At 40.0% G+C, this 14,659-nt stretch overlaps 2 protein-coding genes across 3 annotated transcripts in view; one reads left to right on the top strand and one right to left on the bottom strand.

Moving 5' to 3' along the window:
* Window positions 1–3,981, bottom strand: part of LOC121296516 (SAP30-binding protein-like) — a 41,691-nt gene extending 37,710 nt beyond the window's left edge. The window contains exon 1 of one of the 2 annotated variants that reach the window (XM_041222168.1): window positions 3,845–3,981. In XM_041222168.1, the coding sequence (XP_041078102.1) occupies window positions 3,845–3,938 (94 nt within the window). In that variant the 5' untranslated portion in view covers window positions 3,939–3,981. The remainder of the gene's footprint in view (window positions 1–3,844) is intronic. The other variant, XM_041222169.1, reaches the window with a different exon arrangement.
* Window positions 3,982–4,494: 513 nt separating this feature from the next.
* Window positions 4,495–14,659, top strand: part of recql5 (RecQ helicase-like 5) — a 41,495-nt gene continuing 31,330 nt past the window's right edge. The window contains exons 1-7 of the mRNA XM_041222002.1: window positions 4,495–4,590; window positions 4,961–5,116; window positions 5,502–5,623; window positions 7,437–7,955; window positions 8,628–8,733; window positions 9,580–9,691; window positions 10,977–11,139. Of these exons, the coding sequence (XP_041077936.1) occupies window positions 4,975–5,116; window positions 5,502–5,623; window positions 7,437–7,955; window positions 8,628–8,733; window positions 9,580–9,691; window positions 10,977–11,139 (1,164 nt within the window). The 5' untranslated portion in view covers window positions 4,495–4,590; window positions 4,961–4,974. The remainder of the gene's footprint in view (window positions 4,591–4,960; window positions 5,117–5,501; window positions 5,624–7,436; window positions 7,956–8,627; window positions 8,734–9,579; window positions 9,692–10,976; window positions 11,140–14,659) is intronic.

Below are 14,659 nucleotides of genomic sequence, written 5' to 3'. Positions count from 1 at the left end.
TATTCATTAGTCCACTGCAGTTAGATACCAAAGAACTTGAGCAATTCTTAGGTGTTACTTTCTACATGTCTCTCATTGGCATACCTGGCAGAAGAAAGTACTGGAGCTCACATAGTTATATACCCCAGGTAGCTGATGTTATAGCACTTCATCTATGGGAAAAGATAAAGGGTAGTCTCCACTTCTGTGACAACTCTCAGATACTGGATGGCAACACTGACCGTCTCAAAGTACGAGAAGTGTTTGAACAAATTCGGGAAAAACTGAAGATGATACCAAAGGAAAGGTGTCTATCAGTTGATAAGCAAGTGATTCCATTCAAGGGAAAAAGTGGCCTGAAACAGTACAACCCTAAAAAACCCAAGAAGTGGGGCTACAAAATGTTTTGCCTGGCTGGAGTGAGTGGCATTGCCTATGATTTTGAATTTTACACAGGGGGGAAAAAAAGAACATCCAGCCCATTTACCATCTGTTGGTGTCAGTGGAATGTGGTCACTGGACGTGCCCAAACAATACCACAAAATCAAAACCACCAGCTTTATTTTGATAACTGGTTTTGCAGCCCTGATCTGCAAATTACACTGGCAATCATGTCCCAAACAACAGAATGCCCACAGATTTGGAAATGAAGAGGATGTGGCGGGGATTGTTCATCGAGAAGACTGTGGCTACAGGTCAGTGTGAACTCAAGCTGGTGAAATGGCAGGACAACAGGTCTGTCCACCTGCTCAGCAGCTTTGTAGGGGCTCATCCCAGCACCAGTATCAAAAGATGGGACAAGAAGACAAAACAGCGGGTGGAAGTAACATGTCCATCTGTTGTTAGGGTCTTCAACAAGTTCATGGGAGGAGTGGACTTGCTGGATTCCCTTCTTGCCCTGTACCGCACTAAAGTACGTTCCAAGAAGTACTATATGCAGATCTTTTTCTGCATGATGGACTTGTACTCTGTGGTGGCATGGCTGATGTACCATCGTGCAAGTGATGACTGAAGTATCAGCCATAAGCAACAGATGTCTCTTTTCACCTTCAAGGCTGACATTGCCAAATCCTTGTGCTGGATGGGCAAAGTGAAAAACAGGGGGAGACCAAGTGCTGAGCTTGAAGTACCAAACAAAAGGAGAAGACAGACATCTGTAGCCAATGAAGACTGTATGAAAGACAAACTCTATCACTGTCCAGTCTTCCATGAGAAAAGAGGAAGATGCAAATATGGAGCTTGCCAAAAGCTGACAAAGAGTGCATGGTGAGAAATGTGGTGCATTTTTGTGCCTGGTAGCAGAGCAAAACTGTTTTTTTGCATTTCACAATTGAGCTGATGGCATTACAAAGAACAGCTAGCCACAGGATATTAAAAAAAAAAAAAAAAAAAAAAAAAAAAAGGGAAGAGTTTTAATATCTGTTGTTTACAGATATTTTAGAATCATTCTGTTTTGTTACAATATTTGCTTGATTAATTGATCACTCCCCCCCGTAATGATACTATGTATCTGTGGAGATATATTAAGGATTTTTGTTAATGAAAATACTTGAAAAAAATGATTTCAGATTTATGTTCAAAGGAACTAAATAAATAAAGATTGACATTTAAAAAAAAAAAAAAATCAGATGTTTTTTATGGTGCGTACCATAGAGGGTTAAGAGCAAAAGGTGAACTCACAACTACATTTAGCATGTGTGTGTGTACGTAGCCTCAGTTTCTTTAATACTCAGATCATTTTCTGAATCACTTTCTGTTACCGAAATGATGTCTTCACTTTTCATATCACTGGAACTGCCAAACCCGTAAGGATTCTCCATTTTTAAGACAGACCTTGGCTACTTCTTAAGGCTACTTCGTAACTTGGAACACCACATCGATCAGTATTAGCTCCTCTGCTATTCCTAAGCTACATTAATGATTTAGATTCTGGTATAGTAAGCAAACTTGTTAAATTTGCAGACACAAAAAAGGAGGCGTGGCAAACACTGACGCAGCAGCAAAGATCCAAAATGATCTAGACAGCATTCATAACTGGGCAGACACATGGCAAATGACATTTAATAGAGAAAAGTGTAAGATGCTGAAAAGTGCATTATAAATACCATATGGGAGATACTGAAATTGAAGAGGGTATCTATGAAAAAGACCTAGGAATTCATATTGACTCAAACGTCTTCATCTAGTCAATGTGGGGAAGCTATAAAAAAAAAAAAAAAAAAAGGCCAACAAGATGCTCGGATATATAGTAAAAAGTGTTGAATTTAAATGAAGGGAAGTAATGTTAAAACTGTACAGTGCATTAGTAAGACCTCATCTACAATGCTGTGTTCAGTTCTGGTCACCTCGCTATAAGAAAGGACACTGCTGCTCTAGAAAGAGTGTAAAGAAGAGTGACCAGAATTATTCCGGGTTGAAAAGGCATGTAACATGCAGACAGGCTAAAAGATTTGAATCGATTCAGCCTTTAACAAAAAATAATACATGGCAATCTGATTCAAGTATTCAAAATTCTAAAAGGTATCGATAATGTTGACCCAAGGGATTTTTTTGACCTGAAAAAGGAAACAAGGACCAGGGGGTCACAAGTGGAGATTAGATAAATGGGAATTCAGAACACAGGGAATCTGGAACCAACTCCCTAGTAATGTTGTTGAAGCCGACACCCTGGGATCAATAAGCTACTAACAACCAAATGAGCAAGATGGGCCAAATAGCCTCCTCCCGTTTGTAAACTTTAAGAGCACAAAAAATATTACTAAAAGGAACTGTATCCAACTATAGTTTTTTAACAAGATAATGCTAGAATATAGGCATGTTGTCACCAAATGTTCACAGAAGCTGTTTGTGACTGCTTTGAAAAATGCAAGGGAGACCTTACCATTACCACCTTGTCCACTCACCAGAGCTGAACATTACCATTATTGAATCTTTTGAGGCTCATTTCAGAGAACATGCTTGGATGAATTAGAGGTGTTGTTTTATTCCTCCAGAACAATTTGAACAGATATTATGCCACATATAACAGAAAATATAACAACCTATGGTATTATTATGTTAATTACAGAAAAGCAAATAAGCACCCCAGCAAATGTTTCACATCAACTCCTACTTACATCAACAAGATGCAAGTCTCATTAATTTGGTATAGACTGAGAAAGCATGGCAGAACTGTTTTTGGAATGATGTTTTGTAAATTGCCAATACTGTACTCCAGTGCTTTCTTTTGCAATAATGATGTTCACACAGATGTACCTGACATTGTTAATTTATAATGCCCTGACAATAACTATTAATATTATTATTATTATTATTATTATTATTATTATTATTATTATTATTGCAGAGAAACGTTAGTTTCCCATTTTTCAACTCACTTATAAACTGTCTGTGTTCATCAAAACACAAAACTAATTGATAACTTGGCTGGTGGCACTTCCAAGATAAAACACAATTTAAAAAAAAAAAAAAAACTAGCCATGGTCCAGGAAGTTAAACAGAATAGAATATTAAACAAGTAATAATCCATACGTTTCTATATTAGATGTTTGTTTATAATTAACTACGGTGCTGAGCACACTGCTACAGTTTTGTACTTGTGAATACAAAATAGCAAAACCGGCACGACTGAACAATTGTACTGTTTCTGACTAGGACAACAAAGTAAGGTTAAAAAGTGGTCAATCTCAGTTTTCTCGGGAAATCTAGTAGTAGTAATCGGACAGGTTCTGTTGTGTATAGTAAAACAATACGAGACTCAACAGCTGATTTTTTATATGTGTGTGAATAGAACAGTCTTCGGTACAGTAACATTTTTCTCGGTGGCTCCCTATTCCTATACAGCTTTGGGTGAATCCTTCCTTACCTGCCTCCCCGGTATCGGTGTCAGATTCCTGTTCCGAATCATCCCCATAAGCCGCCAGTGACGACAAAATCGCATTTTTCTTTCCGCTCGCCATTGCTATCGCAAGCTTATATTTACATCATCACTTCGCGACTCTTGGTTCCCTTTTGATCGCTGCAAGAGAAGCTCTCTGATTGGACCTCAAGAGCTTAGGGCAACAAACCGCGACCGAAAGGGGTCATCATTATGTGTCTTGCTGCTTGAAGGATATGAATGCGTATTGGTTGCTCGTAGCAACAGAAATAGACTGCCGCACGATTTCAATGGACAGTGCGAAAAATGTACTGATATTACCATTTGTTCCGCTAATTACATAATGAAACAAACAAAATACAAACCGAAACTTTTCCGGTATTGAGAACAGAGCTAAAATTATCATTATCCAGCCTCAATCCGCTGAAGTTTGTAATTCACAGAGTTGGGAGTCAAACGCACGCATGTGCAGAACAGTCAAAATAAACACTTTATTGTTTTACTACATTTAAATTCCAGTGTTGTATTATCCACGAACACTGATTATGAGCAATTATTTTAATTTTATTTCCAGAGAATAATTAGATATGATTTTTATTTTTAATTATGCAAATATCGCAGTGAGGTCATCCGTGTGCGTCGAAGAAGTTGAGGAAAAGTTGGATTTGTGTGACAGAGCAGACGCACAGAAAATAAAGGCTTTTGATTTGGTTTAATGTACTCACTTCATAAAGGTCAGCCTTGGTGTTGTTTGTTTTGCAGTGCAAATTGATATTCACACGGTTTAAAACACTGTTGATATGTTTTGATTAGATTATAGCTGCTTTATTTTGATTTGATTAGTCAAGTGGTTTGGACAGGAATTTAGCGTACTGCCGCTAATCGCTTTCTTTACAAGTTATATTGATTAATATCACTGTCTAGGGTATACACATCATAGCCTATTTATATTTTTGCTATGATATATTTTAATATCTAATAATTTGGAATAAAAGCGATTTGTGATAGTGTTTTAGATATGAAGCATTATTAATCAGCTGTAAGCAGTATTGTATGTGATTTTTACATGAAGCCACTGTTTATATATATATTTTTTTGTATAAGTTACGTATTGAGGCATGTCGTCCAACATAAAAATCCCAAAAGACTCCTCCAACCCCGGCTCGGAAAGCAAAATCAGTCAGACTCTCAAAAACGTCTTCGGATTCGACTCATTTCGGACTTCCCTGCAAGAAAACGCCACCAGAGCGGTGGTACAAGGTAAGACGCTTTTTTTTTTCAATGATAAAATCATTTACATAATTCAATGTACAATTTTGTCCAAGTTCCACAGTAGCAAAACATTATAGGTATGTTTTGTTTGAAAGGCAACCAAGGTCCAGACATTTCATTTCTGGGCTAATTCACTATAGATATGTAAATACATTTAAGATACCAGTTTTATTAACTTTTGAGGTATTTCAGGTGAGTCTGCTTACTTGCATGTGACTTGTTGATGCTGTGTCTAAATATTGAGAACTGAAAACAGCCTCAAACTGCTGTGCAACAGGAGTCTTCTCTCAAAGCCTGATGATAGAGATGCCAACTGCAGTTCTCTCTGTTTCTCCTGCTGTGGATTCCTGATCTGATCTTTCTGCTCCTCAAGGTGAAAAGGATGTGTTTGTGTGCATGCCCACTGGTGCTGGGAAATCACTCTGTTACCAGCTGCCTGCTGTCCTGGCTAAGGGAGTCACCATCGTTGTGTCCCCACTCATTGCACTTATTCAGGTAATGGGTCGATGTAGAACAAAGCCGCTGCTTTCTAGTAAATCTGATTGAGACCCTGTTCTAAAAAGCCAATGTTCCCAATGTTGGCCCTCGGGGGTAACTGTTCGGATAAGTTCTGGTAAGGCAAAGGAATTGAACTGAACGGTGGCTTCTTGTGGACAGTGAAAATGGTAGAATAGTCTATTTTTCAAATTGTTTAAATTATATTAACATATGTGAGGCTGATTAATTGTGTTATATTGGGATGGGATTCCACAATTTTTGATGATATAAATAGTGCCAGGTGTTGTGTGCATGCAAGTGACGATCTGTGTGATGATCCTCATCAGTTAAAGGGAACCAAACAATCGTGATGGGCTAGATTTGGACACTTGCATCTCATGCAAAAATAAATTTCATATAAAAATCATAAGAAAATTCAAGTGTAATTCATTTGGACCATTTGTCTCCGATCAAGGTATAGTTCTTCGTTTGTTTGCTAAATGTAATTAGATCTGAATGGCTTAAGCTGCTTCTAATATCGAGCTAACAGTGCTGCTGTAATTGTCATTCAGCAAAGTTATACTGATATGCAATGGGTCACTGTGGCAAAGTGGTTTGTAGTGCGCAGGTGTAGACGGTGCAGTGCTTAGAAACAACAGTCCAACAACAGTTCAATGGTAAATAACAAAGCTTTATTTATGGCTTTTAAATAATAACACAACGATGTGTAAAGTCAGTAAAACCACAGGGTTCATTCCCCAAATGGTAATAATAATAATAAACACATACTTTAAAACACCTACACGATCACCAGTCCAATAGTGAGTGCTCCGGGTGCAAGTGGTGCTTAACAGTGGTACGGTGCAGTCCGGATTTGATGCTGGCTTAACAGCGACAGCTCCAAGATCTTTAGCCAGCAATGACAAACAGTTAGTAGACAAATAGTACAACAGAAACACTCATGGTTTCTTTTACTTGTCACGGTCAGTCCGTAACCATAACAGAGGAACAGATTGCTTGGCCACATCCCCTGATATACCTTCAGTCCCGCCCCTTCAGTAGCGAGTGCAATCACGTCTTCTCCAATGACTGACACATCAGCTACCGTGTTAGGGCAATGACTTGTGGTATTGTGGCTCCGCCAGCATCATGGATCGCTGACTTCCAACTGACCCTGGAATGAACTGTCAAACCATACAGCCCGGGACACACTGTTCCTGTTACACAGCGCCCTCACAGGTCGGGAGGGAGATTATTTACTCGGATTCATTTGCTCTCTGTCACAATCACGTATGTTTATCAAATTATGAAATTTTGAAAAAATAAGTATGACAGAGGCATAACTGAACTGTAATTAATCAATTATTACATGGCATAATTGCAGCTACAATTACACAGGTATGCCAAGGTTCAGCTACAATTACATTGCAATTGGAATTAATTATGAATGACACAATTCCAATTGTAATTGACCTCAGAATTGAAGTCATTAAAATCTTAAAAGTAATTGACATTGTTAACCCAAACCAATACTTTAAGCACACCACAAGGACCAGGGCCAGAGGACACAGTTGGAAATTAAGTGAAGATAGACTTAAGATAGAGGGAAGGACACACTTCTTCACACATAGTGGTGAATCTGTTAAATCCTTTCAGACACAACTTGGCAAAGTTTTGAGAACTGGACAAGCTTAGATGGGCTGAATAGCCTTCTCTTGTTCATACATTTTCTTATGTTCTTAATGTTACTCTGGTTAATGACTATACACATATTTGACCTGCAGGTTCCCAACTCGTTGCCTATAAAGGTGCTAACCCTGTGTGTTTGCAGGACCAGGTGGATCACCTTCTTGCTATGAAGGTGAAGGCCTGCTCTCTGAACTCCACGCTTCAAGCACAGGAGCGGCGGAAGATTGAAGCAGACCTACAGAGTGAGAGCCCCTGTATCAAGCTGCTCTACATCACCCCAGAGATGGCAGCGTCCCATTCCTTTCAGCCCTTGCTGTCCTTGCTGCTGTCCCGTGGGCTGCTGTCCTACCTCGTTGTGGATGAGGCACATTGCGTCTCCCAGTGGGGACACGACTTTCGGCCTGACTACCTGAAGCTGGGCTTTCTGCGGGACCGTATTCCAGGAACCCCCTGTGTGGCACTGACCGCCACGGCCACAAAGAAGGTCCAGGATGACATTGCAAACTCCTTGCACCTGCGCCAGCCCCTTGCCAACTTCAAAACACCTTGCTTCAGGTCGAACCTCTTTTACGATGTGATCTTCAGGAATCTGCTGCCCGACCCCTACTCAGACCTCAAGGAGTTCTGTCTGCAAGCGCTGGGAGAAAAGAACACAGATGGGGTAACTCTTGATATCTGTAGCTCTCGCTTTCTGATTATATGAGGTGGTGATTGACAGGAAGAACCTCATCTACTCACTGTACACCTAAGACATGTTTTGGAAGAACTGCATAACGTATTGAGACAGATGTAAAATGCTTTTGTTAGGTCTATTACACATAATACACAGAATTACTTTTACTCAACAGTCTAAGGTAGACTTTAACCTGTAATAAAAACACCTGTTCAAAATCTGTAAAGATGTGATGTAAAAGTTAGAGCCATTATCTCATATCTCAGAGTTAGTCAGTATCATGACCATATAGGTTATAACAACACCTGGAAGATGTATTGGACCTTGCTGTGCTGTTTCCTATCTTCCTGGATCACTTGGGATATCTTTCAGAACTATCCCATGACATGCAGTAGTGTCATAAGGGAGTAATTAACTCAGTGGGCTTTCATTTTTAGATACGTTTTATGTTTGTATTTTCAGACACCATTAAAACATTATTTTTATTCTTGTACATGTGAAATGTTTTTGGACAGGTAACATTTTCACCACCCAGCCATTTGAGTATGGCTGCTCATTTTCAAAGAGCCTGTAATCATGTTGTTCATCAGTCTTCTTGCTGTTTGACTTGTGATATTGAGGTGTGAACTCAGTCCAGTAACATACCTCTGTCCTGTGTAGGGATTCTCTGGTTGTGGGATCATTTACTGTCGGACCAGAGACAGCTGTGGAGAGGTGGCAAATAAGCTGACCCAGAGAGGGATCTTATCCAAGGCTTACCATGCAGGTATGGCGGCTGGGGCTAGCAGGGATTGCACAATGCTTTCAAAGAGAACTCTACTCTAAGGGTACCACAGGTATGGAGGCTGGGGCAAGCAGGGATTGCACAGTGCTTTCAAAGAGAACTCTAAGGGTTACCATGCAGGTATGGAGGCTGGGGCTAGCAGGATTGCACAGTACTTTCAAAGGAGAATGCTCCTCAAGGGTTACCATGCAGGTGTGGAGGCTGGGGCTAGCAAGGATTGCACAGTGCTTTCAAGAGAACTCTGCTCTAAGGGGTACCACAGGTGTGGAGACTGGGGCTAGCGTGGGTTGCATAGTGCTTTCAAAGGAGAATGCTCCTCTAAGGGTTACCATGCAGGGCACATAAGGCTTTTATTTCTTATTTAAATGTATTGGTAATAAATGTATTATGAAATCATAGAAAGTCAAAAGTATCATTGCAAGAGCACTTTATTTTCTCACTTAGTGAAATGCATGGCATTCAATAGTACTTGCTCATGGTGCTGATCCACATTCATTTCCTTTCTTTTAGCAATACTACTATTCACAGATATAAATGTTTCATACATTGCTCTTGACTGGTGAGAGTCATAATCCCTGGTGACATATTCATATGCAGGAAGTTACATATAATTTTGTGATGGTGGAAGACCAAAGAACTAAGAACTTGGTAACATAACCTGTATTGTAAAATAACCATTTTTATACAGTAACAAATATTTTAATTATGTATTGTGTAATTATGTAACTATATCTCTGACATTATGGATCCTTTTAAGTCACTAGACTCAAATGTTTGACCCAATGTGCTTCACACTGATTCCCTAAAGTCTGCTTTGTGGATTTGCAGGCCTGAAGGCAGGTGACCGGGCGACAGTGCAGAACAAGTGGATGGAGGGCAAGGTGCCGGTCATTGTGGCCACCATCAGCTTCGGAATGGGAGTGGACAAGGCCAACGTCAGGTCAGTGAGTTCTTGGCACAGCCCTTTCCTTGCTTTTGGTTTAAAGCACCTGTATCCTTACTGGGAAGTGTCTGGTTTGACTTGCCAGTATCAGTGCTTCATGTGGTTCATTGTTTGCTGTCCCTGGTTTCCCTGTGAGTGTTCATTTTAAGGTACTTTTACAAAGGTGTGTGCTATGTATAAACTCAGGTGCTATGCAAATTGAGGATTACATCGATTGTAGCCAACAAAAATGATATTATATGTGCTGTGCACTTCCTTTCGCTATATTGGTCTCAAATATCAAGTTTTGAAAGAAACAGATGTTATTGTGAACTTGTATTTTAATTTTAAAACATAATATTTCTAGGCAGGGATAGAACTAGAACAGGAGAAATACCTTGATGTGGTAATCCATTCATCGCTGTCAGCAGCCACACAGTGCAGGGAAGCAATCAAAAAGGCAAAACGGATGCTTGGGTATAGAGCCGAAAGTTTAGAGTACAAATCCAAGGAGATTATGAGGTTGTATAATGCGCTGGTGAGATCGCACCTGGATCACTGTGTTCAATTCTGGTCGCCACAGCACTAAAGGGACATTGACCCTGGAGAGAGTCTGTAGAAGAACAACCAGACTAATACCAGGACTTAAAGGACTGAGCTACAAAGATAGGCTGAAAGAACTGAATCTGTTTAGCCTGGATAAAAAAAGAATCGGGGAAGATGATTTGAAGTTTTTAAAATCTTAAGGGAATTTAGTGGAGATGGGCTTAGGACAGAGGGAAGGAGGCACTTTTTCACACAGAATGGTGCGGGTATGGAACGGGCTGCTTAGTCATCTTGTTCAGGTAGTATCACTTGAATCCTTTAACACCTTGACAAAGTTCTGAGATCAGTCAGCTACTAGGATCCAGACATGCTTAGATGGGCCTCATGGCCTCTCTGTTGTACATTTTCTTATGTTCTTACACTTGGGTAAAGAGCATAAAAACCATGCTTTCAATTAGTGCTGCACTTGCTTGGCGGAGGGCCCACTCCCCTTCAGTGGCTTCTTTCCTGTTATTAACCAACCGGTTGCTTTCCCTATTGACTGACATGCTTTCACCCAGAACACATTGCAAGATGAAATCAGAATTACTTTATATCCTGTTTAATGTGTTTGATGGCACAATAGTTTTTTTTTTTAATTATTTTATTGGGTACGAGGAAAGGAATGCGTATGTCAGCTTAGATTTTACAAAAAAAACCTGGATAATAAAGCCTTGCAGGCTGGATAAAGCCTCCCCTGACCTGGCTGTCTTGGCAGGTTTGTGGCTCATTGGAACATTGCCAAGTCCATGGCAGGGTATTACCAGGAGTCCGGGCGAGCAGGCAGAGATGGAGCACCCTCTTGCTGCAGGCTGTATTACTCTAGGGCAGACCAGGACCAGCTCAGGTTCCTCATCACAAAGGAGATTTCCACGAGCCAGGTAGGCTAGACACACAAATCAGTGGGACGGTGTGACAGGGTGGCCTGTTTATTTTTGGTACCAAAGTATTTTTTGTTGACTCCAAGAACCTTTCCTACTCTATCTGTCTATCTATCTATCTGTCTATCTATCTATATACTCATGGCATATTTCTTTCTGTAGTTTTTTTTTTCTTGGTTTTTCTTTTGTTTCTTGTAAATAAATCAGTTTTTTTTTTTTGCACTTTAATTCTAGTGTATTATTCATTCTTTTGGCAAGCTGGACCCAGTCATATGACACCTGTATAGATATAAACAGTCAGGATCCTAATACCAACTCTGTTTGCTGATCTTGTTATTGACTGTTGCATTTATTTCACTAAAATACAGTGGGTATGAGATGTAGTACCCAATATAAAGTATAAATGTGATAGTTTGAATGTACCCTTAAGTCATTCTGCCCACAGCGGCCAATTTGGATTCTATTATGAACCCCTGCAGTAAATTGCTCGAAACCCCGTAAGAAATATGTAACCTATGAGAAGTTTAGTCCACATCATATTCAGTTTAATTTTGGAACTATTGAACTCAAAAAACAAAATTCTGCCTGTTTTTTGTCTATTTTAACGTCACCCAAAACCAACACGCAAGTTTTAGTATTACCATGCTGTAAAATGATTGGTATACTGACACAATGCCATATGGCATTCACAGGGACTGGGGAAGTAGAACAGTGGACACCACACAGTGCTACAGGGCTTAAGTGAAAAACAAGTAATGACACCAAGAGGCGTTACAGAGCTGAATGAGCAAACAGATCAGGGTATAATGCACTGCCTTCGTAGATACCACAACTTTATATGATTGATCCCTTTCATTTTCAATTTTTCATTTTCTACAGCCTGTTCTACTAATCAATCAGCTGTTTTGCATGGGGTGCTAGTGTGTCTAGATCTGCACAGAAACAGAAGTAGATAGTCATTTAATTTCCCTGGAAATTGCTTGGTGACTTTGAACCTTTTCAATAAATTGAGTGGGAAAGTGGGTACAAACACTTTTCTTCATGTAGAGAATACTATTTTTGACCAACATTTGACAACTGTTTTTAATCAAATCTAGGTGGGAAATCTAAACCTGTTTTAATGTAGAAAACGTACATGTTTTTAGTGGAAGATGATGTTTTAAGGTGTATATACAATTTGAGAAATGCACGAAACGATTGGCTTCCTATACATACCGTCCTAAGTACAGTTAAATTATTTATGTGAACATCTGTAATCCTAGTTGACATTGTGAATGTACTTGCACAGCACCAAATACTGTAATAATAATTCAGATAGCTCTCCAATTTAATGTAATTAAAGTTACCAGTCGTTGTATTTCAGGAAAGATAAAATGTCATCATTTATCACTTCCTTTTTTACAGCAGTATCCATTGTATTGTTAACGCTATTCATTAAATGGAGTTTGAATTTGAAATGAATATTGCTGTAAAAAAGGAAAAATAAAATAATTACACACAAGCACAGGAATATAAGGTGTAAACAATTTATTATATTTGTTTACTGTGATTTTTTTTTTTAAACATCTTTATTTGAATTCAGTATATTGTTGCATGTTATTATTAAGCCCCACAATAGTCCTACAAGCCCCTGCATGCTGTTAATTTTAAAGTAGATTTTTTTTTTTTGGTAATAATTTGCAGCAAGGTGGGGAATCATGCGTATCTTTTTAAGATTTGCTAACAATTTTATATTATCATACGAAGAAACATGTGTATTTCATAAGTATTTATATAATATACATAAACACACCTGCATTATGCATGACAAACTAGAAGTACAGTACTTACAGGTCGATGTTTATGATGCAGTCTGGTTTTGTTTTTTGTCTGGTATTTTGTAAAAATTAAAGTAATCACATTTTAACACAGATATAATTCCACATCAAAATAAATCGCAAGACAAATGCATAATGGTTTCTGATACAGTATGTCAACACATATAAATTACACATGTATTTATTTTCTCTTTCACTGTATTATTTGTACGAAGAAAATGTTGGGTTATTACCATAACTCTGGTTCCCTGAAAAGAGAATGACAACCATTACCGAATGGGAAGAGCCTCTCTGACCGTCAATCTCTAAGCAAATATACAAAAGCTGCCCTATCAGGGCCCTGCTGTGAGGGGGAAGTACCAACCACCTCCTGTTGAAGAGGGACGTCCTCACAGTAGCCCATCGCCATTTTCTTTCGAAAACAGAGGTCAGCTGGGGACACGACCTCAAAGGGTAATGGTTGTCATTCTCTTTTCAGGGAACCAGGGTTATGGTAATGACCTAACGTTCCCTTTCAATTCGAATGAAAACCGTTACCGAATGGGAAAGCTGTACCAAAGCTGTCGTGGCTCCAGATTACCGACAGTACAGCCCCATGGCGATAGCAGCAGAGCCCACATGACGTCTAAGGGCATGCCGCCTGCAAAACTCTAGAGCCAAGAGAGGGTCTCGTTCGGTTTGCAACATCAAGGCGTTAAAAACGCACAAATGTCTGACTACCTGTCCATGTAGCAGCATTGCATAACTCATCTAAGGTGGCACCATGAAGGAAAGCCCACGAAGTTGCCTGGCCCCTAGTAGAATGGGCCATAATGTCCCCCAGTAATGGGGGTGTCCGTCTGTTCATACGCCAAGCGTATCACATCTGTCACCCAGTATGCTAGACGTTGCTTTGATAGGGTCTGACCTCTAAAGCAGGACCCGTAGCAGACAAACAGCTGGTTGGACTGTCTCCAGGATGCCGTCCTATCCAAATAACAGCGCAGAGCCCGAACTGGGCATAGCGTATGTTGTCTACGGTCCTCCTCTGACACATGCAGGGGAGGTCTAAAAGTTTCCAAAACCACTGATTGGTTAATATGGAATGAGGATACCACCTTTGGCAAAAAGGATGGATTTGTTCATAATGTTACCCGCGAGTCACTTCCAGTGAAAGCCATATATGTGTCATTGACGGACAGCGCATGAAGCTCATTTACTCGTCTGGTAAACATAATGGCTATTAAAAATGCCACTTTTAATGAAACCTGGCGCAGTTCTGCTGACGCCATGGGCTCAAATGGGGGACCCATAAGGGCCCGCAGTACCAGTTCTAGATCCCACTTGGGGACCATACTTTTCATGCCAGGACGAAGCCTCTGAGCCCCTTTAAGAAATTGCACTGCCAGGAAATGTGCCCCAGGGGACACTGATATTGCTGCCAGGTATACCTTCAAAATGGACACTGATTTTCCTGCATCAAACAGGTGTTGTAAGAAGGCTAATATCGTCTCAATCGGGCAAGTCACCGGATTGTGACCTTCGGCAAGGCACCAGTCTTGGAAAACTTTCCATTTATATAAGTACTGGGCTCTAGTGCTCGGCGCCCTAGCCGACTGTAGTGTTTCAACTACTGCATCTGGCAAACCTCATCTGAATAAACGGCTCCATTCAATGGCCAGACCCAGAGTTGGAGCTGGGCTGGGTTCGGGTACAGTACATTA

The sequence above is a fragment of the Polyodon spathula genome, chromosome 21 (assembly GCF_017654505.1).
Source record: "Polyodon spathula isolate WHYD16114869_AA chromosome 21, ASM1765450v1, whole genome shotgun sequence".
Lineage (NCBI taxonomy): Eukaryota > Metazoa > Chordata > Actinopteri > Acipenseriformes > Polyodontidae > Polyodon > Polyodon spathula.
This window is presented reverse-complemented; position numbering and strand designations above follow the sequence as displayed.